The following is a 26595-nucleotide window of genomic DNA, read 5'->3' as shown; positions in this document are numbered from 1 at the left end:
CCATACCGTTATTAAACTTTACACTCATTGGTTAATGCTGGTTGGTTCGAGGAACGGATTCGAGTCAGTGTGTTTTAATAAGCTTTTAATCGGCCCTTTCCGTCAAACTTCGGATAAGAACCTCCGAACATAATAGAAATTAAGAATACACAAAACAGATACGGTATTTCGCTTTTACATACACAAATAGTAATTTAATGCTTTGAGTTGAATGCTAAATGTACACCAATAGTTCGAGTTATAGTCCAAGTAAACCATTGTTTTTTAAGAGTTCGATGCGTTAATAACTCGGCCACTCATACGATTCCGAATTATTGCGTCACGTGTTGAATTGCGAAAAATTCTAGAAATTTCATGGATAACCCTTGTAAACAGGTTCCACGCGTTTTTCCGATTCTGCAAATTGACTTTTCGAGAATGGACTCTCTTATTCAAGATCAAACGTACGTTGTTCGACAGACAAGATTATTAATTCAACAACTACGTGAATTCAACTTCTAAAGACACTTTTTAGGATCAATCAGAGCGTAATTGATTATCCTTTCAGATGTTTCCGGCCTATTCTAAAATATAGAATTTCATATATATATGCATTATTTTCCGCAGCGAAAAACAAGTGTTTATATATTCAAACACGGATTTGTAATATAAATCCGTGATTCAAATGGTATCAATATATTCTCAGATCCTGTATAGATAATCGAGTTATGTATCTCATTTGCTTAAAAGCTTAAGATTTTCATTTTGGGTATTACAATATATCTGGTTATCATTAAATTCAATGTGTTCAAATATAAATCATGGTGTCATCGAGTGAAAATGGAACTTTTTATAACTCAGTATGAAACCTAATCTTAGATGTATCCAAGCGAGAACACGTAATTTAATAGTAGTTGCGTCAGCTTGTTTGAGCAAAACAAGATGCTTCCCTGATAAAGTCTACAATAAGCTCTCAAGAACAAATAAATCTTAGATCTTTAGAAGGGGGCCAAAACATTCCTGCTTTGACGCAATGAAAGTGATTAGATTTACAGTTGAACAACCATATTTGAAATTGAATACTCATTTCTAGCTGGCCACTTTTATATTCCCTCAAGTAAGAATAGATGTTATGGAATCACTATATATGACTACATATATTGGAGTACCGTATGTGTCATTTAAAAAGAACATTGTTGCATGTTAGATTCCTTATTTTGATTTGTTATCAAACAAAACTGTTTACCCTGAAGCATATTGTCGGTGTTTTGCGATTCAAGCATTTTTGAGGGGATTATGGCCCTTTGATTAAAAGTGAACCTGGGAAATTCACTTGTTGTGTTCTCAACTTCTACCAAATTTCGTATATGGGACTTTTACTGAACTTTTACAGTTGATTCATCATCAAGTGTCCTGGCGCACATTGTTAGTGTTTTGTTTAACAAATAAATGAAGTAAGTATCCCCGGGATAAACGTTACTGTGTATTATCTGGGGTATAATATAACTTGTATCCCAGGTATTATGATATAGTGTGGAGAATATTTATTTATTTGATAATATTCAAAAAGGAGCATAAATATTTGTAGGTGGTTAAACCACTGATTATCACTCCTGAGGTCCCGGGTTCGATCCTTGGTCACACCCTTGGGATTTTTCAGAGACACTTTCAGTGTTTCCCTCCTACCTAGAGGTGTACTTGGTAAGAAATCCAGGTAATCCTCGCATGTATCAGTGCTACACACCAAGGGGTCTATTCAATAAGAGCTAAGGACTTGTTCCCGGATTCCCTTGTATCTCATAGCTGTCTCTTTAATGTATACAATGTATACCTGCTTGGAGTGATCGAAAACGATTTTAAAGCAGTATGATGTAGAAGTAAATATCAAAATTTTAAAATGTATGCCTTGATTTTATATATATAGTAGTATTATACCTAAACAGTTTTGGTCCGCAGTTATTTTTTATGCCGTAAAGTAGTATAAAATGTAATGCACAAACTAAATTTGAATATTATATTTTATAAAATTCTTTTTAAATTCACATAAGAATAATCCATGAAATTTCCAACATTGAAAGTGATAACGCATTCAAATATGGTTACGCAAAGGATTTAATGATTTGAGTCAACAAACTTATATTTCAAGTTAGAATTGTATGTACTGCAATTGAGCTGTTAGATATTGAGACAAATAATATTTTACTTGTTTTTTTTACAACGTTTTAAATTTCAATTCCCCGTCACAATATAATGGAAGTGGATAAAATCGATTTGAGTTTGGGTATGTGTGTTTTATTTGAACGTTTGCAGTTTGATGGCAATCTCTTGGTTTAGACCCCTTATTATTTCAGGCAGTAAACTTGCTAATATAATATAATAACACTAGAAAAACGGGATGACTTATATATACTCACTGGTTTATACACCCGGGTCTAACTCCAGGATATAGCCAAAGAAGTGACGTTTCACAACGATGCGACGCAACTTTCACTTTTCATAAAGTTTCTACACGGAGATGTGCATGCACTTGTCTGTTCAGACGTTCTGTGGTAGTTTCAGATTTCTAACTTTCAAAGAGTCTGTAAATATATGGACTATCCAAAAAATTTCAGAATTGTTTATACTTAGTGTGTTACAATGGTTTGCAAATTATCTCTTCTAGCGTTGATCACCTTCTTAGGCTTCTATACTAATTACTATAGTACTCCCGCAGGTACCGCGTCTTTGCCCATTCCAATGTAATCAGAAAATGTGTTTCTTTACACACTGAACACTAGTTCTGGCGTCCATAACTTTATTAGTCCTATAAATATGACGTCGCTTTGAGATATTTTTGCTTCTGGGCAAAGCAACGTCATATCGAAATTGCTCAAAAACCCATAGCATGTTCCGCCAGAAAATCGGGCGGAACGAAAAACAATGAAGACAGCGAGTATTTACATATTTTTTTGACCTATTTATGAACAAAACTAAAAAATAAATACCTTTTGTCAAAATAATTAAACTGTCACATCCGAAAAATCATGATTAAATCCTCTCATGTATTTCAATTCCTTTTACAGCCGATAAACAAATGGCGGCCGTAAAGTGCGCGAAAATCTGATTGGCTAATTCAAATGCAAGCGTTTAACTGAGTCAGAACAATCTAACGGAATATTTTTTTAACGAAATAATTGCCCATGCACCGTCAGTGTGTTTGAATATATTTTTCCGTTCAAAAATTTGGAATCAATCTGTAAAGCACCTTGTTTAACCAGTATGGCTGATAGACAAAAACAGATTGATGTTTATATTTTATTTCAAATTGATAAGTACATCGTTTGACAGTTTTTGTGTATGATTGAGCATGAAATTGAAAGAAAATATGATAATCTTTTGAATAAAGCTTGCAAGGCAGGACAATAGACATTTTTGGAATTTTTTATGATGCTATGCGTTTTTGAGCAATAACTATTAGACGTCAGGCTTGACCGACAAAAACTATAACAAGCCTGTAACGTCTAATATATTGGACTATAACTTTATATGTCGCTTTTATTTTGACGTTGTGCAACAGTAAAGTTATGGGTCAACCCTATTTGCAATAGCTACCAGAATTTTTGCAGTTTGTGTGCCATACATAAATACCTAATATGAAATTAGGCAAAACCTATGAACGGGGAAGTCGTTAGAAATTCCTTTCATTTTTTTTCCGTTTTAAAGGTGTCATTTGGTATTTCATGCACCGCTTCCGTTTTCACTCGGTACACTCGATGTTTATTAATATGAAATTAGGCAAAGCCTATGAATGGGAAGTTGTAAAAAAAATTCCTTTCATTTTTTCCGTTTTAAAGGTGTCATTCGGTATTACTTGCACTGCTTCCGTTTTCACTCGGAAGACTTGACGATTATTATTGATCCGAAAAGTTGAGATGTGTTCCGTTATCGGACGCAAAGCAGGTCCGGACTTTGACTTCCCCGTATTATAAATCCAACATGTTTTGGTACAATGTCTGTTATTGAATAAATACACCGTTATTCATATTTTATAATTGCAAAGTCATGTTTTCAATTAAAAAAAGCATTTAGGTCACGGGTCACCAAAATTAATGTCATGCAAAGGTTTCCGAACCTAAATTCTCGCTAGTCACATGATAATTAGGGCAGCAATGGCGGCAAATTTTATGAAATGTGAACCCACTGATAAACTTTGAGGCATTATTTCATAAATCTAACGTTCTGTGTTCAAAAATATTGATTGAAGTGTCCCAAATATATCTACATTCTGATTGTACTTACTAACTTAGAACAGCATCTTGATCTCACCAGCACATGTAGGTTGTTATTGATGTAACAAAATTGTTTCATGGTAAAGGTTATTCATAGAAGCCTTGAATTTTGTCCACTATTAAGATTCTTTTTGTCTTTAACACGTTGTCATTTGCTGTCAGATTTATAGCTGTTTTCAGGAATTATCAAATGTCACCAGACTGGTATAATTGATAATTTGTTACATTTTAACTCCCATAATGCATTTTGTTTTACGAAATTAAAACCTGAGCCTAATCATCTATAAGATGTATGCTTTCTGCATATATATGTACTTTATTCAGATAAGTTTAATACAGTCACATTGGTTCTTGTCTTTCTCTACAAATGGTTTAAATGGTCTGTTTATATTATGGTTAAAACTCATCTGGCATGGATTCAAAGGGAGTGGGAGGTGCATCCATGATTCCATCGCACATCCTGAATATAATACTTATCATGTTTAATGGCAGTTATTTTTAGCTCACCTGTCACAAAGTGACAGGGTGAGCTTTTGTGATCGCTTTTCGTCCGGCGTCCGTCCGTCCGTCCGTCCGTAAACTTTTGCTTTAAATGACATCTCCTCATAAACCACTGAGCCAATTTCATCCAAACTTCACAGGAATGTTCCTTTGGTGGTCACCTTTAAAAATTGTTCAAAAGAATTTAATTCCATGCAGAACTCTGGTTGCCATGGCAACCAAAAGAAAAAACTTTAAATATCTTCTTTTAAAAAACCATAAGAGCTAGAGCTTAGATATTTGGCATGAAACATCTTCTAGTGAGTGTCTACCAAGTTTGTTCAAATAAAAGCCCTGGGGTCAAAATTGGCCCCGCCCCAGGGGGTCATTGATTTTCCCTATATGCATATAGTAAAAACTTAAAAAATCTTCTTTTAAAGAACCGTAAGAGCTAGAGCTTAGATATTTGGCATGAAACATCATCTAGTGAATGTCTACCAAGTTTGTTCAAATAAAAGCCCTGGGGTCAAAATTGGCCCCGACCCAGGGGGTCATTGATTTTCCCTATATGCATATAGTAAAAACTTAAAAAATCTTCTTTTAAAGAACCCAAAGAGCTAGAGCTAAGATATTAAGCATGAAACATCTTCTAGTGAGTGTCTACCAAGTTTGTTCAAATTAAAGCCCTGGGGTCAAAATTGGCCCAGCCCCGGGGGTCATAGATTTTCCCTATATGCATATAGTAAAAACTTAAAAAATCTTCTTTTAAAGAACCATAAGAGCTAGAGCTTAGATATTTGGCATGAAACATCTTCTAGTGAATGTCTACCAAGTTTGTTCAAATAAAAGCCCTGGGGTCAAAATTGACCCTGCCCCAGGGGGTCATAGATTTTCCCTATATGCATATAGTAAAAACTTAAAAAATCTTCTTTTAAAGAACCCAAAGAGCTAGAGCTGAGATATTTAGCATGAAACATCTTCTAATGAGTGTCTACCAAGTTTGTTCAAATAAAAGCTCTGGGGTCAAAACTGGCCCCGCCCCAGGGGGTCATTGATTTTCCCCTTTATGCATATAGTAAAAACTTAAAAAAATCTTCTTTTAAAGAACTCAAAGAGCTAGAGCTAGGATATTTAGCATGAAACATGTTGTAATGGGTGTCTACCAAGTTTGTTCAAATAAAAGCCCTGGGGTCAAAACTGGCCCCGCCCGGGGGGGGGGGGGGTCATTGATTTTCCCTATATGTGTATAGCAAAAACTTAAAAATCTTCTTTGGAAAAACCCAAATAGCTAGAGTTTAGATATTAAGCATGAAACATCTTTAAGTAAATATCTACAAAGTTTGTTAAAATAAACGCCCGGGGGTCAAAACTGGCCCTGCCCCAGGGGTGACATTGTTTTAAACTAGATGTGTATAGTAAAAACTTTAAAAATCTTCTTTTAAAAAAGCCAATGAGCTAGAACTTAGATGTTTAGCATGAAACATCTTCTTATGGGTGTCTACCAAGTCTGTTCAAATAAACAAATAAAAGCCCTTGGGTAAAAATTGGCCCGGGGGTGGGGGGCCTATATACAGGTGAGCGACCTCAGGGCCATCATGGCCCTCTTGTTAAGTTTATTATGAAAAATATTTGAATGTCTTTACCGGACAGAACATATCAAAAGTGCCCCCAAAATGCACCTTTTTACGCTTGAATTTCAAATTGCCAGGGAGGCCCTTCCTTCCAACATTGTGACCATAACCTCTCAAAGATTGGCAACTACTCCAGAAGCCGACGGCCTGGCCAGGCCAGTGCATTGTCAACCAGCTTTCTCCTCGGGAGCACCACCTGCCAGAATCCTGGAATCAGCATCCGCCATTCTGTTACATGACATTAATTATGACTTAAAAGCTGAAGGTATAATATAAAGACCACATGGTATAGAGTCACAGATCATGTTTCATTTGCCAGTTCCTTTTGGGCAATATGGGAAACATTCAAAGGGAGGGAAAAAACAAACTGTATGTTTTAATGTGCTTTCAAATCCGCAGTCAGAGTTTTTCCCAAGGTAGTTCAAGGCCAACTTCCATGTCTAAATTATGGGAGACTAACACAGTAATTTGCAAAGTTGGAAGATAAATTTAATGTAAATAGAATTTTCTGGTAAACTGCATGATTTTAAAGGGGAAAGACAATGCTGCAGAAGAAAACAGGAGTGGGAGCATTCTATGAAAATTAAATTTGCAAATTTTCTGTCTCTAATTTCTAAACAATAAAAGGATATCAAACATTTTATGGCAAAATATAACCAGATTAATCATCAATTTTACAAAGTATGTAGGCACTGCTTTGTAATAATGTTTGTGTATTGGCCAATATTAGAAAGACCACCTGAAAATAACACAATCACATTCAGTTTTATGGTTTGTGGTGGAACACAGTGTGAAAATTTGACAAGATAATCAATTTTTAGCTCGACTTTTCTATGAAAAGGGGAGCTATCCTACTCGCCCCGGCGTCGGCGTTGGCGTCACACCTTGGTTAAGTTTTTCGTACCACCCCACTTTATTTCAGAAGTATTACAAGTATGGCTTTGAAACTTACCATACTTGTTCACCATCATAACCTCCATCTACAGACAAGAGTACATAACTCTGTCAAGGTTTTTGACAGAATTATGGCCCTTTTTTGACTTAGAAAGTGTATTGAGCTTGGTTAAGTTTTTTGTACCACCTCACTTTATTTCAAAACCATTGGAGGTATTGCTTTGAAACTGACCATACTTGTTTACCATCACGACCTTCATCAACAGACAAGAGGACATAACTCTGTCAAGGTTTTTGACAGAATTATGCCCCTTTTTGACTTAGAAAATACATTGAATATGGGTAAAATCCACTTATTGCCTTAACCCTTTGAGATATTGCTTTGAAACTTTTAATGCTATTTCACATCATTACCCCCATCTGTACGCAAGAGAAGGTAACTCTGTCAAGGATTTGTTTTAAAAATTAAGGCCTTTTATCGACTTAGAATCTTGGTTAAGTTTTTAGTACCAGTCCACTTTTTGACTGAACTGTTTGAGATATTAATTTGAAAGTTGGAATACTTGTTAACAATCATGATTCCCAAACATGTCCAGGAGAAGGTAATTCTGTCAAAGATTTTATTTGAATTATGGCCCTTAACTGTCAATGTTTTGTATTATAGGCAAGCACTAAAAAACTTAAAAAATCTAAAAAAATTCATTCCTATCCACTGAACCTGCAGTGTTCAAGGGTATCACACAATTCAGTAAAATAATTCTTCACTAAATATCTTAATGCTCATGGCCATTGTTCACTTTAAAAATACAGAGATTCTTGTATTGCCTTTTACTGCAAAAACTTTTTTTATTGGCAAGCAATAAAAAAGTCGAGCGCGCTGTCTTACGGACAGCTCTTGTTATGTATACTTTTAAGGAAAATATATCTAAACTATATTTGTAGAAGTGCAAAATGTGAAACAATATCAAAAGAAAATGAAGAAAATAACAATCTGGAAAATGCAGGAAAATTTCAGATTTGACTTAATGAGTAATCATTAAAAGTGTCAAAGATCTAAACTGAGATTTAAGATACTAAAAAGAAAATACTAAGAAATAACCATTTGTATAAACATACAAATTATGTAAGGTATGACCCCGACAGCCTTATACATTTTACAGGGAAATAAACAGGGTTACCTAGTTTGGGCCTCAAAAAACCCCCAAAAAAAACATAACTGCACTGATTCATCTCTATACTGTTAAAGAAATATATGCTACGTTTTGTGTCTGGTCAAAAGGTCAAGTAGACTGATCCTGTCTATAAAGTTTCCTTCTCAATATTTATAATGGTACTTCATAGTCATCTTGTTCAGAACTGCCTAAGTCTGTAGTTAATGGAATAAAGATAGCCAATTAGTGAATCATATAGTTTTCTGTTTGTGTTAAAGGGACTCCACTGAGTTGTTTTTTTATATGACGGGACTGGAAATAAATTTTTTGAGATTACTGTTCCGTTTAGTGTGGGTCTAATTCAGTATCTATTGTACAAAATTTCAGATCATTCACTCACTGTTTTTTCCCTAATAATTATTTCAATCGTGAAAAATGACCCAAATTTAAAAAGCGTTACAACTCTTTTCACTTTATAAGATATATGGGATAAGAATAGCACCCAAGATGCAATTGCCAATTTATTTCTAAGTATATTTCTCGATGATCTTTGGCATATTTTTCTGTTTCAAGTGCCCAGGTTGATTTATGTAAGAAATTCAAATTTTATGTGTTTTAGGTTTTTGGGACCTCTTAGTGGAGTCCCTTTAAAGTAATATGTCCAATTAAACCAAGTTGTCTGTTAGTCTGAGAGGAAATTGTCTGAAATGTGTGTCCTACATTATCTTGTCTAGATTTCTTACTTACAATTAAGTGCACTACATTATCAGCTGTCAAAGACTATCAAATCATTGTTTACTGTCAGAGTGCTAATTACCAGAAGCAGAACTTCTAAAATAGATGTTCAGTTGTTGTTTTTTTAATAATGTAAAAAATTGTAATCTTATGAATCATTGTATACTTTTATTTTCTCGATGTTACTTTAGTAAAGTGTGGACAAAGCATACTTAAAATGTACTTTCAATAGTACATTACGTCATTTATTACATGCCCGAAAGAATTTCATATACCCCCTGGCGTCCGTCTGTCCGTCCGTCCGTACGTCCGTTCGTTAGCAATTTGGTTTCCGCAGCATAACTTAAGTTCCATTTGGCCCACAGTGTTCAAACTTCATAGGATGATTGTCCATATTGGGTAGAAGACCCCTATTGATTTTGGGGTCACAATGTCAAAGGTCAAGGTCACTATGACCTTAAAACTGAAAACAGTTTTCGGAGCATAACTTAAGTTCCATTTGGCCCACAGTGTTCAAACTTCATAGGATGATTGTCCATATTGGGTAGAAGACCCCTATTGATTTTGGGGTCACAAGGTCAAAGGTCAAGGTCACTATGACCTTAAAACTGAAAACAGTTTCCGGAGCATAACTTAAATTCCATTTGGCCCACAGTGTTCAAACGTCATAGGATGATTGTCCATATTGGGTAGAAGACCCCTATTGATTTTGGGGTCACAAGGTCAAAGGTCAAGGTCACTATGACCTTAAAACTGAAAACAGTTTCCGGAGCATAATTTAAGTTCCATTTGGCCCACAGTGTTCAAACTTCATAGGATGATTGTCCATATTGGGTTGAAGACCCCTATTGATTTTGGGGTCACAAGGTCAAAAGTCAAGGTCACTATTACTTAGAAATTGAAAACAGTTTCTTTAGCATAACTTAAGTTCAATTTGGCCCACAGTATTCAAACTTCATAGGATGATTGTCCATATTAGGTAGAAGACTCCTATTGATTTTGGGGTCACAAGGTCAAAAGTCAAGGTCACTATGACCTTAAAACTGAAAACAGTTGTTGGAACATAACTTAAGTTTGATTTGGCCCACTGTGTTTAAACTTCATAGTATGATTGTCCATATTTGGTAGAAGACCCGTATTGATTTTGGGGTCACAAGGTCAAAGGTCAAGGTCACTATTACCTTAGAAATGAAAATAGTTTCCGGGGCATAACTTAAGTTCCTTTTGGACCACGATATTGAAACGTCAAAGGATGATTGTTTTGTGAAGGAGTTAATACTTTATTAAATTCCCATGTCTTACAAATTCTTCATCTTTACTAAAAAAAAAATCACTTTCGGGCATATAATGCTCCGCCATATAATGCTCCGCCTAGCGGTGCTCTTGTTATGTATTTTTTGAAATTATTCAATAACTCATTAAATTTGATTCTTATTATTTCAGATGAAATTATCAAATTAAATAAAAAAGAACAGAAAGGGAACAGAGGGCGTGGTAGAGGGAGGGGTCAAGGGCGTGGCCGTGGTGATGGCCGACCAGTACGTGGCAGAGGTGGCGGTAACATAAGAGGTAGGGATGACTATTTTTTAAAAACAGGACAACAAAATACACTTTATTATATTCCTAGCTAGGATAGACTTTGGACATTAAAGTTTTATACATATATATATTTTTTACTTGAACAGTATTGCACGACTTTCTTTGTGTCATTTAACCTTGACCTACTGAAATTGTATGATGAACTACAGTTTGCCGTGCTGGCTGGTTCTACCCATGTGACCAGTGTAGATTAGATGGCACATTTAGATGGTCTGATCTTCGTCTGCACTATTCAGTCAGTATATGATTCCAGATTGAAAGGTAGAGAAGTCAATTTTAGATATTTATCTTGGTAAGGTTTAATTTGTTCCTAGATAAATGAAATTGAACCCAAGCTGTATAATAGTTATAAAGTAAAAGTGGGAACAACACATCACATGTAGCTGGTTGGTTTATGAATTTATTTCCAGGTTTTTAGGCATAAATATACCTTTGGGCTACCATTTCACTCTGGATCAAGTGTGAACTAAGAAATTATTAAATCAAATCTATTGAGAGCTTACAATTCTTTTGTAAATGGTTATGGCCACTGGTCCTTGTTGCTTGGTTATGTTGGGGTTGCGTTCATTGAACACCACTTTTCCTTGTTGATCTTGTTTACCATATTTTTGGGATAAGATGTACCCATCAGGTTAGACACTACATTTGTATATTAGTGGCATAAGATCTTTCAGCTACAGTGGCTGCTACAATGTAGCAAACAGAGGGTTAACTTTTGTTTGACGGGCATGAGTCTACCCTTGAGTCTGTCACTTATGCTTGGGATCAAGTTTGAACTAAGAATTTATTAAGTTTTACCAATTCTTATGAGAGCTTAAAATTCTTTTGTAAATAGTAATTTTTCAGCCCAAATTCATTGTGCATTTTTTTTGTGTATTTGTTGCATACATACATTTTATTTCTAAGGTACACTAATTATAACCAATCGATCGTTGCGAGGTCAGAGAAGGGGCGGAGCTAACAGAGGGATAAGAAGGGGAGGAGCTATCACAGCTGTAAGGGGAAGGAACAGATATAATCAAGTAAAGAAAACAGGGACCAATCCATTAGATAGACTGGTAAAGATTTCTTTTTTAGGGGATATACTGTACCCTTAACTTGTAATGGTTTTGCTCTGCTTTGACTTTGGAACAGTCCAAAAGAAAGCTACCAATTCAGTAAAAGGAATTTGTTTAGTGCCATAAATACATTAAGTACAATCATGTTTGAATTGGAGCTCTGAGCAACTGAATTAGAATACCTACAATCTATACTGCCTGTGATATATTTTATTTTGAATAAAAGATAGAAATTCCTAGGTAGAATCACTAGAATGTTACAGTTGCCAAGTACTGCAGCTTTACCTGCTATGATGACCTTTATTGGTGTTGTTGTTTAATCACTTGGCCCTTATGGTTATAAGTTAATCAATGCCTGTTATTGGTCAGTTTGGTTGTGTGATTGAGCTATTCAAGCTCACTTGCAGAAGATTTATGGTACTGTGGATATTCAAATCCCTGCCTGCATCTTAGTTAATTCAAGTTTACTGTTTGCAATAAATGCAATAAAAGCTATGATTTACATTATTAAGAAATTTTCATTATCAGTTTACACTTCATTAAGAACTTATCTGCCAGAAAAGAATTTGTTCTATTAAAATATTGTTCAGATTTTTAACGATTTTTCTTTCCTTGCAGAATAGTGAAACTGTTGGCACACAACAAATGAGAGGTAGGGGTGGAATTCGGGGAAGGCTTAGAGGAAGAGGTGGTCTTAGGGGCCGGGGTCTAAGAAGAGGTCAGGGCCAGGTCAGAGGTCAGGGCCAGGTCAGAGGTCAAGGTGCTATAAGAGGTCAAGGTCAAAGTATAGGTACAGGACTGATAAGCTTAAATAGGCGGAAAGAACAAGCTATAAAGAGTCTCTTGAAGGCCAAACAGACATTAGCGAGTCTTAATGCAAGACAGCGAGAACAGAAACAAAGTCGAGGACTTTTAATAAACCAGAGACGAGGGCTACAGGTATATATTAACTGATTGAAAATCATAAATTTCTTGACTTGTCAAAGGTTTTAGAATGAGTTTTAGGAAAGTTGTGCTCAAAATAAGAAAAAAATGTCAGAATCATCAAATTCTTTGCCTGGCCATACTTCCAATTTAAGAAATGAAATATCAATCCAGGACTGTGTTTTTATGTTAAAACTGAGGCTACAGCCTTCCATTTATGTATTTCATTACATGCAGGTATTCCTTCAATAACATAAATTATTATGTTTTCTTTTATTGAAGAATTATTTTAAAATCTTAAAGTAAAATGCCTTTTAGTCTATCCTTGTATTTTTGACAGAACGAAACGCTGTCCGAATCTAATTTATACATGTCATTGTATGTTTTATGTAACATTGTTTTCGATTGGTTGGCTATTGCTCAATATACAGTAAAGCCATTAATTATTGGTCTCTAGAAATAGACAGTTAAATTTGGCTTCAATCTTTATGAGGTAGTTTGTTTTGAAACAATATTGCAAGGTGAATATCCTTTGCTATTAACCAACAATTGCATTATGGAGAAATTTGTATTCATATAAAAATCCCTAAAGAATATTCAACTGCTAATTTTAGTAGGTCTAATAGTGCCTCCTCAGTGCTTTAAATCGAAATTTACAAATACCATCATTTTGATTAAGATACTTTTGTTAAAGTATGATTTTATCAAGATATAAACAGATTTTCAAACAACAAACATTCTTATCATATCATAGCATAACATCTTTCCCAAAAGAAATATGAAAATATACAAACCGTTTTCAAATTATCCCTTTCAATTTCTATCTGCTTGAGGGTTAAGGGTTGCCTTTAACAGTTGAAGCATCAGAATTGCAGCCCCCATTTATCCCTGTGCCCTCGTTAGAGACGACAAAATGGGTTTGAGTTACTGGAATCCATGCACCTCTTATTCCAGCAGGTGAGATGGTTTTTGACCCCTGGTGTTGCTTTAAAATTGTAACACCCGAGGTTATTTAAAATCATCTTCTGGTTTTGGCACCATTTTACCTAAATTGTGGTTGTGAGTGCTAAAAACCAAACAAAACAAATAAGTTTTAATTTCTGTGTTTACCTTTACAAATATTTTACACAAAGAAAACAATTTTAAGGGTAAAATTAAATGACATTTATTATATTCAGCAGTCATGCTTTTAGAAGAAATTTCTGAAGGGAAATAGCCTAATTAAAAAACTTCCTGAAGTTTGCACTTCCTAAAATATTTGTGAAAACATTCTATTATCAGACATTCAATTAGTATTGATTGAACTTTACTGGCTAGTTTCTAAATATGCTGCAGAAATTATTTGACATAATTGTTTGCACTGTAGACATTTTTCTTAGAAATGCTTCACAATAAAGATTTGCTTGTGGCAATCGTATTTATCGCTGTCTTTTCTTGTTGTTGATAATTTCAAAATTAAGCTTAAAGAAAGTTAGAAAGATGATTTTAACATAATCATAACTTTTATATTTCAAAAATCAATTTTGCTATGCACTTTTGTTTGGTTCAATTGAGAAGAAACCTCATCATTTTATAAGAAATATTTTCTAAATATAAACTGTCTAAATAGTGAACAGAACAAACTATGATCACTGATGTCATAGGTAGAATCAGTTGCTACTAGAATGGCGAGGGTTAAATCTATACCAGTGTAACATCAGGTTGGGGTATTATTTACAAATTATTACAAGATCTAAGCAGCTGTAGCTGGTAACAATGGGTAACAGATTGCTATATTCTTACTGTTATATATTCAAACATTACTACAATTATGATGAATAGAACAAAATAGATTAAGCTACAAAATAGTGAAATAGCATAAATTGATTGATTATGTGGTGTGTCTAACCAGATGGCAGGTTGTGCTAAAGATAAATCAGTTAACCTGAAATATTGATACATAATTGTAATCTCACTAATCAGTATACCTGAAATATAGGTATAAAAAATCTGCTAAACCAGTAAATGTGAAACATTTATATATATATTATAAACCAGTTAACCAGTTACCTGAAATATTGATATGTTAAATGTAATAAACCTGTTATTTTGATATATTGATATATTTAATCTAATAAATAAGTTGGCTTGAATTATTGATATATATTTCACGGGGTTCACTTGACTTTGTATAGTAATACCCCCGAGCAAATGGCAACTGCTGAGCCCCGGTAAGTTCCTTATTATGGTAAATTAAGGTGACAAACGTTTTTTAAATCAAAACAAAACCTAGCATATCATATGCGCGGAAATTTTCTTCAAATGACGATACAAAGTGCATTATCCTACGTTTTGTGGTTTTTGAGAACATTGTTTGAATTTTGTGATAATTGCACATGCAGCGATAGTAATTCGCACGAAGCGGTATAATTTGGTACCAAAATAAATGAAAATAAGCTTTCTTTTTGCACTTAAGACACCAAATCAATCATTTTATTGACATCATTCTCTTCTTGTAGAAGTCCATATAAAATTTTGTTCGAAGGTCTGTAGCCTGCAAATGTTCAAGTGTTAAGTAAGTAAAACAATCAATTTCTGGAAAGTAAGTCGCACGAAAACAAAATTGTAAGTTTAGGATATTCTTCTTTTCTTCTTTTTTGGGGGGGGGGGGGGGGGGGGGGGAGAGCGCTATTTTTGAGGCCTCAGAGGCAAAATCTAAAAAGGCAACTGTGACAGAATTGATATTTTATCACACGTTAGTACCCAACGAAAAAATCCAGATTATTTATAATTGTTTTGTTATATTTCTTATTGCAGACATCCACCAACAGTTTGAATAAATTAGGTCGAGGTGGGGGGAGAGGTAGAGGTGGGAGAGGTAGAGGAGGGGCTGTGAGAGGGGGGCTAACTAGATACAACAGCAATATGTCCCTTACCTCAGTCGGGTCACAGTCACAGAGGCGTGGACGAGGTAGAGGTAGAGGTCAAGGTCAGCAAGGGTTGAACCGCACATTTAGTGGTAGTTTGGTCTCAGTAAGTGGCATTGGAACCTCAGGGAACAGACAAAGGAGAAGGTATTGCAGTAATAAAATTCTAGATTGACACAATTTTAACCACCTTTATGATATGCATCCTTTGGCTTTAGTTTTGCTGAAATGGTGTTTAATTTTTACATGTGATATTCCTTTTATATATTATCATACCGAATGGCATACATTTCTGAGAATTTAAAAGTTCTGAATTTTTACATCTCTCTTTTAAATTTATTTAAGTTCTGATTATAAAACCATACCTGAAAGAGCAAATTGACACACTTAGCATGATCTATTCAAAATTTTTGGATAGCAAAATGTAACTATGTTTCTGTGTTGAAAAGGGAGACTAGCATGCCTCTTTATATCAAGAAACATTTTCAGAGTTACCTGCCTTAACTAGTGACCTTAGAAAATATAGTACATGCATTACTTGTTTGCTTCATCTACATCTATATCATACTGCTTTAAAATCGTTTATGATTACTCTAAGCAGGTATACATTGTATACATTAAAGAGACAGCTATGAGATACAAGGGAATCCAGGAACCAGTCCCTAGCTCTTATTGAATAGACCCCTTGGTTCTTTTACATGCCCAGTGTATAGCACTGATACATGCAAGGATTACCTGGATTTCTTACCAGTACACCTCTAGGTAGGTGGGAAACACTGAAAGTGTCTCTGAAAAATCCCAAGGGTGTTACCCAGGATCGAACCCAGGACCTCAGGAGTGATAGTCAGTGGTCTAACCAACTGAGCTATCGCGCCACTTTTTATTATTAGTATATGAACATTTGTTATTATTTATAGATGGAGACAACCAAAGACAAATGACTCCTCATTATTGACGATATCTGTACAAAATTCACCGCCAGTATCGTAAGTGCAATACTTCTATTTTGATACTTAGCATTTAGTTAAAGAAAAATCATTTTATTTGTTAGACAACAATATATTTCTGTGTTTTGCGTACCATTTGATGTAGGTCTGGACCAAGTACTTATTAATAGAATTAAAAATGGCTTTTTCTTCAAGGGAATAGTCTATTAATAGTAAAAGTGATATTAAACACTTGTTATTTTAAATGCCAGCATTTGCGTGAGAGGAACACTTAACAAACTATCTAAATTATGTAGTTTTCAAATAGTTATGAGAGTGCTTTGATACGCTATTCTTCTGAGGAAAAAGAGAGAATACACCTCCTTGTCCTTTCTTAACAATTATCATAATTATTAGCATTTTAAAAAAATAGAAACATTTATTCTGTCTGCATTTATTATTGTTTTAATTTCTGTCTGCATGCAATACTGCTTTATGCAATCTAATTTGGTATATGTTTTTTTTTGTTTTTTATTAATTTACAGGAATTTGTAATTTTTATTATGGGAAGGGGGATTTTATTTCTAAGCTGAACAGATTTTTCGTTGTACTATAAAATGCTATAAAATGACATGATTGTCAAAAATACATACACTGGTGTGGTGGTTCATCCAGTTTGGTTTTATATAAATAATGTGTGGTGTGATATCCAAATTTTTTTCTGCATTCATTTTAAAAGTGGGAGCACACTGTGAAAGTCTCTGTCTGTATGTCTGTATGTTTATATGACACCTCTTCCTTGTCTAATCAACAACTTATGAAGGAATAAGCCTTGGATTATATGACTTGGTTGGGACATAAATTGCTCATGGTCCATAGACTACCCCTATTTGTAAGGTCAAGGTCACTGTGGTCTTGATCCTAAATGATTTGTCAGCTCAATAGATAGGAACCACATAGGCCAGCAGTCGAAGATTTTGTGTGGAGGTTAGTTGTGACCAGTAGATGACCCCCATTGATTTTAAAGTCAATAAGTCAAAAGTCAAGGTCATGATGGCTTAAACGACTGAAATCTTGTTTGACTATTAACTAGAGAACTCTTTGATCTACAATCATAAGACTGGAGTTTAGAATGGTTATGACTAGAAGATCACAGGATCACAGCCTTTGTAAAAATTGAAGTTAATTATAAGCTGTTTTCTCTGAAAGCTTTAAACGCTAGAGAATGCCAGAATGTTCCAATCACTAGAGAATGCTTTCACCTAATGTCCTAAGATTATGTATGGAGGTTAGTCATCACTAGATGCCTTTGTTGATTTCAAGGTCATTAGGTTAAAGGTCAAGCTCACAGTAGCCTTGTCCACAGAAAGCTTTTTTAACCAATAACTTGAGAATCGAAAATATTTACCTATTTACTGTGAATAATTAAAAACTATATAGTTTTCACTATTTATCTAAAAATCTAACAAGTATTGTGATTATTATATTTGCCATTTCAATGTCAGAGCTCTATATTTGATTTAATTTTCACCTAATGTTGTATAATTCAAACAAGTTCACTATTACTGTGAACTAATTGCTTTTGGTGTGAATCTTGTAGTTTCTGTTTTCCCTGTAAATACTTTAATGGATCAGTAATGACTGTAATGGACCAGTAATTATTTTCCTGATACCAAAAGCATTTTAAATTTGTTTCAGAAAGCATGTAAAAGCATATAAAAGCTTTTACGTACTTTTTGTACATCAATTTTCATTTACTTTATTAGAAACCTCAGATGCCAATGTCTTGTTCTCTATAAAAGTTCTTTTAAGACTAAATTGTGTATAAATTAAACTTGTATGTGTTTTTTTTATCAACTGTATAGTCAGAATCGTAATTACAATATGCCTCCTAGCTTATGTTCGCAATTCTTTGTCAAAAAGTTTATCCGGTCAGAGCACAAATCTTTGATGGAACTGTTAGTATCACTAAATTTATAACCATTACACAAGTTTTATTTCATTCTATGTTTATTTTTCAGACCAAAAAGAAGGAACAAATTACCAAGGTACAATGTACCTAACAGATCAGACTCGAACCCAGAACTGCAGGCTCAGATACGGGTATGCATTTTCCTTTAACAAATTCAAGAATCTTTAAGGCACATTATGCCACAGAAACAAATTAAATTTACTTTTTTAGTCAAAGCAAAAATGAATTAAAAATGATTATATAATGGTTTTAGGGAATGTTAGATGTTTGTTACTTGAAGAAAGTGGCAATAAATGTGAAACAATTTGTTATAAAAGTAGCAAAATGTAAACAAAGTAGTGTTTTGACTTCCATACACAATATTAATTTACTATAACTATACTTATTGCCAGTAACCAACAGATGAAATTCTGGTAATTGACTAATGAGTAACTTTTTTGATACTTTAAAAGTACACCAAATTTAAAAGTTTTGGAGAAATAAAAAAAAAGAATTTCTGAGGCATAATGGGCCTTTAAAGGTTTTCTGTTTACCATTTACTTTATATATTTTGACACTTCCAATATTTAGTTGGGACTGTGGTGGTTGACTCTGTAGTTATGGTGGCTGAATATGAAATACCTTTCCCTAACTGTTGTTGGTTCAAATCCTTACAGAGTCTTGGAATTCTTTCAAGTGAAAAGGCATGTCATCTATTAATATGTTACAAAAGATTGATGGTTTTACTAAAATACCTATATGTGAATGAAATAATGTTTGTTTGTGTGCCTTCCAGTAAAGCTAGATTCTGTCCTTGAATTGGCAAGGTCCAGTGTTGGGCTCATAAGATATGGTTCTTTTAAGAAAAAAAAGCCTTGTTTACCATGTCTACCTACCAAACATAAAAAAACAATTACCGATATGAGTGATAGTTCTCCTTTATCAATATGAACCAAAGTTACAAGATAGATGTTGGTCTTATGTAAACACACACACAATATCAATTTTAAGTAAAATTAAAAAAATTTTACCCCACAATAGATACAATACATAGCATTATGGGATCATCATTGACCTCTAGTAATCTAGTCATAATTGTCATAATTCTTGCAGAAGGTTATTGAAACATTTTGAGCATTTGAACTAAGTGGGAAAGCAAATTACCTTGGAATCAACCATAATTAACCAGTTGAATTTGTGAAAAAGATTTTCCCTCCTGGTTTAAATATGGAACATTCCATTTCACATGTGGTTTCTGTGTATTCTTCCTTTTCATCCAATCCATTTGAAGTTTATGGGATTTAGATATCAAAATACAAACATTGAGCCACCAACAGATTAGCACATGGTCAGACTGCATGTATGTGCAGGCTGACCTGGCTCTATTAGTATCAAATAGGTCATTTCAGTAACAGCCTATTGAAGATCACATATGATTTCTGTTTTTCAGAGCTTGAAACCAGCAGTGTCTACGAAATACAACTTCAAGAAATCTATGTTTGCTCAGGCTTCAGTAAGTATTACATATATTTCTTATAGGGATAAAATGTTTGACAATAGTGAAGTAAGTTTTAAACAAAAAAATATTACTGATAGTTACATGATTTCCTGTTCCTTGAATATTTTAGGTGTTAGATTATATTACTTTCTAACAGTAAAGTGACAATATTTGGTATGAAACAGTATGGTTCTCAAAATCTTACTTGGAATCATTCTTCACTATCAGTTAGGACGTCTATGACCGTGTGGTTAAGGTCATTGGCTTCAAACCACTTGTCATTCATTGCTGTGAGTTCGAATCTACCCAGGGACTTTGGATTCTTTCATATGAGGAAGCTATTCAACTAGGTTAGGAACGTTGGTGGTTCTACTCTTGTTCCAGTCGTGCCTGAAATAATGCATGGAGATACACCTGAGATGTTTCCCCTACCAGTATTGCATGGATGTTACCTTAAAAGTGTTGATGTGATGTAAAATGTAACAAAAATGTATACAAATGTTCATAACAATGTAAAAAAAAATCTCAAATTCTGTAAGCACTTTGGGTCATGTTTATCTCATTCGGGCTATATTCTACCGTAAACCCATTCAGCAACTTGTATGACTAATAATATCCATTTGTTTCTATCTTCTATGTAGTTAAAAGCCACAAATAGTCAAATTTACTACAGACAGAGTGTTACATTTACTCTTTACACATTAAATATCTTATATAGACTTGTCGAGCTTCCATTTTCAGAATTGTTTATTATCAGTTTTAGGGAAATCAAGATGAAGAATTTTAAGTTAGTCAGCTAACAATATAAAGCTTGGTCAGACTGTAGGACTAGCTCTATACTAGCAGCAATGGGTTATCAGTTAAGATTCCAGCAGGGTAAATGTTAACATGGGTAAAAGTTTTCAGGATTATTCCTAAAATTCAGGTTTTTCAGTCTCCTGAAAGCCTTCTATTTCCTATGTAAAACTATAGGAAAAAAACTGCTTAATTCAGGATTTTCAGGATTTTTAAAATTTCCAACTTTTACCCATGCAGTTACTCATGAAATCACGTGTCTATACTTTTTCAGACATCAACATCCCTAAGTGACAGATTCGCATCCAGTAGCGCCACATCACCTAAAGCAGAAAGTGTTATGACTGACTCCCAGGGACGCAAAGTTTTCTTCTAAATTTAGTCATGTGTCATAGCAACTTAAAGGCTTCCATTTATGTAAAAGAATACCATGGACTTAGCATGTGATAATAAATGAAAGTGATTAGTGATTTTATAAAGTGAAGTTATGATTTATTGTGGGTTTTTTTAATTGGACTAGAATGTTCCAATTACAATGAAATTGTACAACCTTCGAAGATAAAAGAACTTCATCTGGGAAAGAATTTCAGGAGATGTTTTTTGTGTAATTAGAAAAAAACTTCAGAGAGGAATAAATCAGATTTGTGACCCACAGAACAGTTGCTTACTTGTTAAGAATGCTTTATAAGGGGGTGATAAGGTGTTATTGTCAAGTGGCGTGGTTTTAAATGACCGGAATACTGTTTAAATTACATAGTTCTCTTAGAAAATGTTTTAGCATTGTTTCATTGATGGTAAAGGGTAAAACGTGTGATATGAAAGCGGAAAAGGTTGGTTTTTATGATGGAAGTTTCTGAATTAGAAGGGAAGAGGCATGTTTCTCGCCATTTGTTTTTTAACATTTTATCATGACCAGGATGAAAGCTTTCAAATTTAGAGCAATTATCGGGGTGAATGCTCAATTAAAATTTTGAATGAACATGTAAGTCTTAATATAGCATTTAATGCTCAGTCCCATTCTCATCATCATTTTGACTTAATATATGTGTTTGTGTTTTTATAATCACATGAATGTTAGCTGGGAAGACTTATGCCCCAAGACATTAGTCATAGAATAGTTCTAGGGTATTAAAAGATACAAGTGACAAGAATCATGGGAAATTTGTTGATAAGTTGATTAAAATTTGATTGTAGAGTCATTTATTTCATTCATTAATACTTACTGTAATTTTGACTCACTATGAACATCTGCTTTTAAATGAATGAGCAATATGATTTTATTCAACTCGTTCAATAAATTTAGTATTAAATCTACACTTATTCAATATCCGCTATATCAGTATCCTATATTCAATATATAAGCGCAAAAAGATATGAAATAAGTGGAATCTTCACACCTCACACTATTATCATGGATAAAAATACTTCACAAAACAACCAGCTAGGTTATGGAATAAGTGTTTAATGAACATATCAAGTTAAGAATTAATATGTTCTTTTGTTTTATTCAATTATGTTGTGTTTACATGTAGATTTATTTATCTATCATCCATTTTAGTATACATGTAGAATAAATTGTTTTTTCTTTAAAGGTCTTTTAGTTTTTATTTATATTAACCATTTTGTTTTTCTTCAGCATATTTGTATTTTAGCGGCATGTCATAAGATGAACAAATAAATTTTAAAGATTAATCAAACTTAATAGATTATGAAATAAATGAACTTAGAAATTTATAATTGAGCCGCGCAATGACAAAACCAACATAATGTGTTTGCGACCAGCATGGATCCCTGCGCAGTCTGATCAGGATCCATGCTGTTCGCTATCAGTTTCTCTACTTGTTATAGAGTTTTTAAGCGAACAGCATGGATCCTGATCAGACTGTGCTAATGCGCAAGCTGATCTGAATCCATGCTGGTCGCAAACGCATTATGTTGGTTTTGTCTAGGCGCGGTACAATACATTTACATGTATGTTGCTTTGCAGGTTTTGAGCAAAATTTGTCATCAAATAATTTATAATCACCTTATTTTCTACCATGTACTTTTGACAACTTACAAGACATCATAAATAATTTATGTGGGTAATAAGTGCTAAAAGCTTGCTAAAATTTCTTTATTTGTACACCTGGCAATATTTTTGTGACTCATTGAAACATAAAAAAGGAAAATGGCCTATATGGCATGCTGCTACTTTAAATCTTATTTGATTTATTTAGATTATTATTTTACTATTCATTGATCTCTTTATTTCAAGATATTTATACATTTTGAAAACGAAGTAAAACAATGTATTTGAAATTGAAGTAATGAATTTAAGTTTATTTTACATTTGCAGATACCTCCCTTTTATTATTAGCTCGACTATTCGATAAGAATAAGTAGAGCTATTGCAGTCACCCGAGCGTCGGCGTCGGCGTAACCACTTATGTTAAAGTTTTTGTAATAGTTCAAATATTTTCAAAGTCCATTGACATATGGCTTTGAAACTTTGCACACTTGTTCACCATCATGACCCCAACCTGTAGACAGGAGGAGGTAACTCTATCAAGCATTTTGACAGAATTATGCCCCTTTTTCGACTTAGAATTTACGTTAAAGTTTTTGTAATAGTTCAAATATTTTCAAAGTCCATTGACATATAGCTTTGAAACTTTGCACACTTGTTCACCATCATGACCCCAACCTGTAGACAGGAGGAGGTAACTCTATCAAGCATTTTGACAGAATTATGCCCCTTTTTCGACTTAGAATTTACGTTAAAGTTTTTGTAATAGTTCAAATATTTTCAAAGTCCATTGACATATGGCTTTGAAACTTTGCACACTTGTTCACCATCATGACCCCAACCTGTAGACAGGAGGAGGTAACTCTATCAAGTATTTTGACAGAATTATGCCCCTTTTTCGACTTAGAATTTACGTTAAAGTTTTTGTAATAGTTCAAATATTTTCAAAGTCCATTGACATATGGCTTTGAAACTTTGCACACTTGTTCACCATCATGACCCCAACCTGTAGACAGGAGGAGGTAACTGTATCAAGCATTTTGACAGAATTATGCCCCTTTTTCGACTTAGAATTTACGTTAAAGTTTTTGTAATAGTTCAAATATTTTCAAAGTCCATTGACATATGGCTTTGAAACTTTGCACACTTGTTCAACATCATGACCCCAACCTGTAGACAGCAGGAGGTAACTCTATTAAGCATTTTTGACAGAATTATGCCCCTTTTTCGACTTAGAATTTACGTTAAAGTTTTTGTAATAGTTCAAATATTTTCAAAGTCCATTGACATATGGCTTTGAAACTTTGCACGCTTGTTCAACATCATGACCCCAACCTGTAAACAGGAGGAGGTAACTCTATCAAGCATTTTGACAGAATTATGCCCCTTTTTCGACTTAGAATTTACGTTAAAGTTTTTGTAATAGTTCAAATATTTTCAAAGTCCATTGACATATGGCTTTGAAACTTTGCACACTTGTTCACCATCATGACCCCAACCTGTAAACAGGAAGAGGTAACTGTATCAGGCATTTTTTTTACTATCAAGCACTAAGAATAGTCGAGCATGCTGTCCTACCGACAGCTCTTGTTTGATATTGGCAAGTTTTTCAAAATATAATTTGAATTGTTATTATTTTTCAATCACAGTTATGATTTCAATGCCTATATTTGCCAGTATGAATACAAAACAAATAGATAATATAATATATATTATATTATTTTGAAATATTTCTTAACATCAAAAAAAACAAAACAGCAACAGTGATAGCTTGCTTAAATTAAGTATAGCAGAATTTTGTAGAATTACCTCCCTTGTTGCATTCTTGAGTTTATTTAATTTTAAACTTGTAAGTAATTTAATTTTAAACTTGTAAGTAATTTAATTTTAAACTTGTAAGTAAGTAACAAAGGATATGGTATGAGGGCATCTAAAATGCAAGGAATGTATATGGTATTAAAATGAAAGTATTTTGCTGTATATATTAACTTAATGATAATTTACATTCAATTAGATGTACAACAATAAATAAAGTCATAAGTTATTTCATGTACAGTGTTTTCTGTTTGTTTTTATGGCTTTGGTGTACGAAATTCTCAAAATCAAGTTTGTTTCAAATGCATTTGAATGTCCACTCAGTGATTTGTTGCTGTTGTTTTATTTTGGCCCCAAAGATTAATAGGCTCTTTGTTGTTAGCACATGGTCATCATTTCTCAGAGGTGACAAGTTGTCCGGGATCCATTGTAATTCACAATATTTTTAAACAATCTCTCCTAAACTGCATTGTGGATTTTGACCAAACTTCGCAGGATTAATCCTTGTATAACTTGATCCAGTCATTCAATGACTACAGGTTGTGAAACATGTAATTTAGGTTAATATATGCAAGGTCAATTTACTAAAGGAAAGTTTCTCTCGGGAACTAAAAATAAACTTTTAAATGATTTTTTTAAAATCTTTTTTCCTCAGAACTTACAATGTTTACATGTAGCATGGCAATTTATTAAAGTCATAATACAGGAATAAGCATTTAAATCTTAAGTGAAAATATATACTTTAGTGTTAGACATGTTGCATGTTACTTTGCCAAATAGACTTTTTCAAAAGTTTTTGCATCATGGCACTGTATGTTGAAAATGCCCCTGCCCTAATGCGACCTAATGATATTTTAGAAATATGACTTTTACTAGCAATGGATTTTAGGTGAGCAGTCTAGGGCCATCATGACTTTCTTGTTTAAAAGTATGTACCCTTATCACAAACTCTTTTTCTCACAGATAATACAATAAAATGTTCACAATTTATTTTAACAATGCATGATATATTTTTTGTTCAACCATATATGTTTTATGTTCTTATTATGCTAATTATTTTATGTTTATGTGTGTACTTTTTATCATGTAGGTGACTCATGTATCATAAAAAAAGTTCATTCATAATGTTAGAAACTTAAATATAAAAATAAATCATCTTTTTGAAATTAGATAAAATCTATGTTATTAATATTTCATTCAAAACTGGAATACCAATATTTACTTGATTAACCCCTGTTAAAGGTTCTTCTCTGTCTTTTGTGCATTTAATGTGAATTTGACCAGGTTTACATTTGAAATGACTGGTAATATACCTTTATGATCAAAATGATAAAATTAATCATTAAGTTAATACTAATTTATTTTAGTTTGATTGTGTTGGAAGCAACTACTCTCCACATCAGATTTCTAGTCCAATGTTTCAACACTTGTACAAAAAATTAATCATCTGTCAAAATAGAGTCTTGATAGACTTGAAATACAGCTTAACTGTAAAAGTAAAAAAAAATCAGGATTATTCCTGAATTTCACAGTCCCAAAAGCTCTCTTTTTCTTGATATAACTACAAATTAAGTTGTGCCATTTTCAGGAGACTTGAACCCTTCACCTTGTATTTATGGGGCTGGCTCTATGCTAATGGAATTGGTGAAATCATTGTTGTAATAGCTAAATACTAGTGAGCTGCAAGGCTAGCGAGTTAATGTTATACTTAATATTTGAAGTCAATTTTTAGCCAAAATATTACCTAACTTGGTTGAAATGAAAATGTAACTATTTTGGGACGGTTTAAATAATTGAAATAGCAATGACCATTTGTAAAGATAAATATATTCTATAAATTATCATTGAACAATCAATAAATAACATTGGCTTTGTAAATAGTTATGTATAATTTTAGATAGTTTTGTGAAATAAGTTTTTAAATGAATATTTACCTACATTATGTTTAGTATGTGGACAGTTTATCATCTTTTGGTG

At 33.5% G+C, this 26595-nt stretch overlaps 1 protein-coding gene across 1 annotated transcript; it reads left to right on the top strand.

Moving 5' to 3' along the window:
- Positions 1-2205: 2205 nt before the first annotated feature.
- LOC132736036 (THO complex subunit 4-like) lies at positions 2206-22386 on the top strand. Its single transcript, XM_060723082.1, has 9 exons — positions 2206-2260; positions 10582-10707; positions 11644-11795; positions 12414-12734; positions 15516-15772; positions 16543-16611; positions 18573-18654; positions 19953-20015; positions 21070-22386. The coding sequence occupies exons 1-9, from the start codon at positions 2230-2232 to the stop codon at positions 21169-21171; spliced, it is 1203 nt and encodes a 400-aa protein (XP_060579065.1). The 5' UTR covers positions 2206-2229; the 3' UTR covers positions 21172-22386.
- The last annotated feature ends 4209 nt before the right edge of the window (positions 22387-26595 follow it).

The sequence above is a fragment of the Ruditapes philippinarum genome, unplaced genomic scaffold, assembly GCF_026571515.1.
Source record: "Ruditapes philippinarum isolate M1 unplaced genomic scaffold, ASM2657151v2 ctg2221_1_1_1_1, whole genome shotgun sequence".
NCBI classification, from domain to species: Eukaryota; Metazoa; Mollusca; class Bivalvia; order Venerida; family Veneridae; genus Ruditapes; species Ruditapes philippinarum.
Note: the sequence above shows the minus strand (reverse complement) of the source record. Positions and strands in the feature narration are given on the sequence as shown.

Bases quoted from the DNA above. Each gene is read 5' to 3' on its own strand.
- LOC132736036 (XM_060723082.1), top strand. From the start codon at position 2,230: ATGGAAGTGGATAAAATCGATTTGAGTTTGG. The intron at 10,708-11,643 runs GTAGGGATGACT...TTTATTTCTAAG, and splicing joins AGGTGGCGGTAACATAAGAG to GTACACTAATTATAACCAAT. The intron at 16,612-18,572 runs GTAAGTGCAATA...TTTATTTTTCAG, and splicing joins CAAAATTCACCGCCAGTATC to ACCAAAAAGAAGGAACAAAT.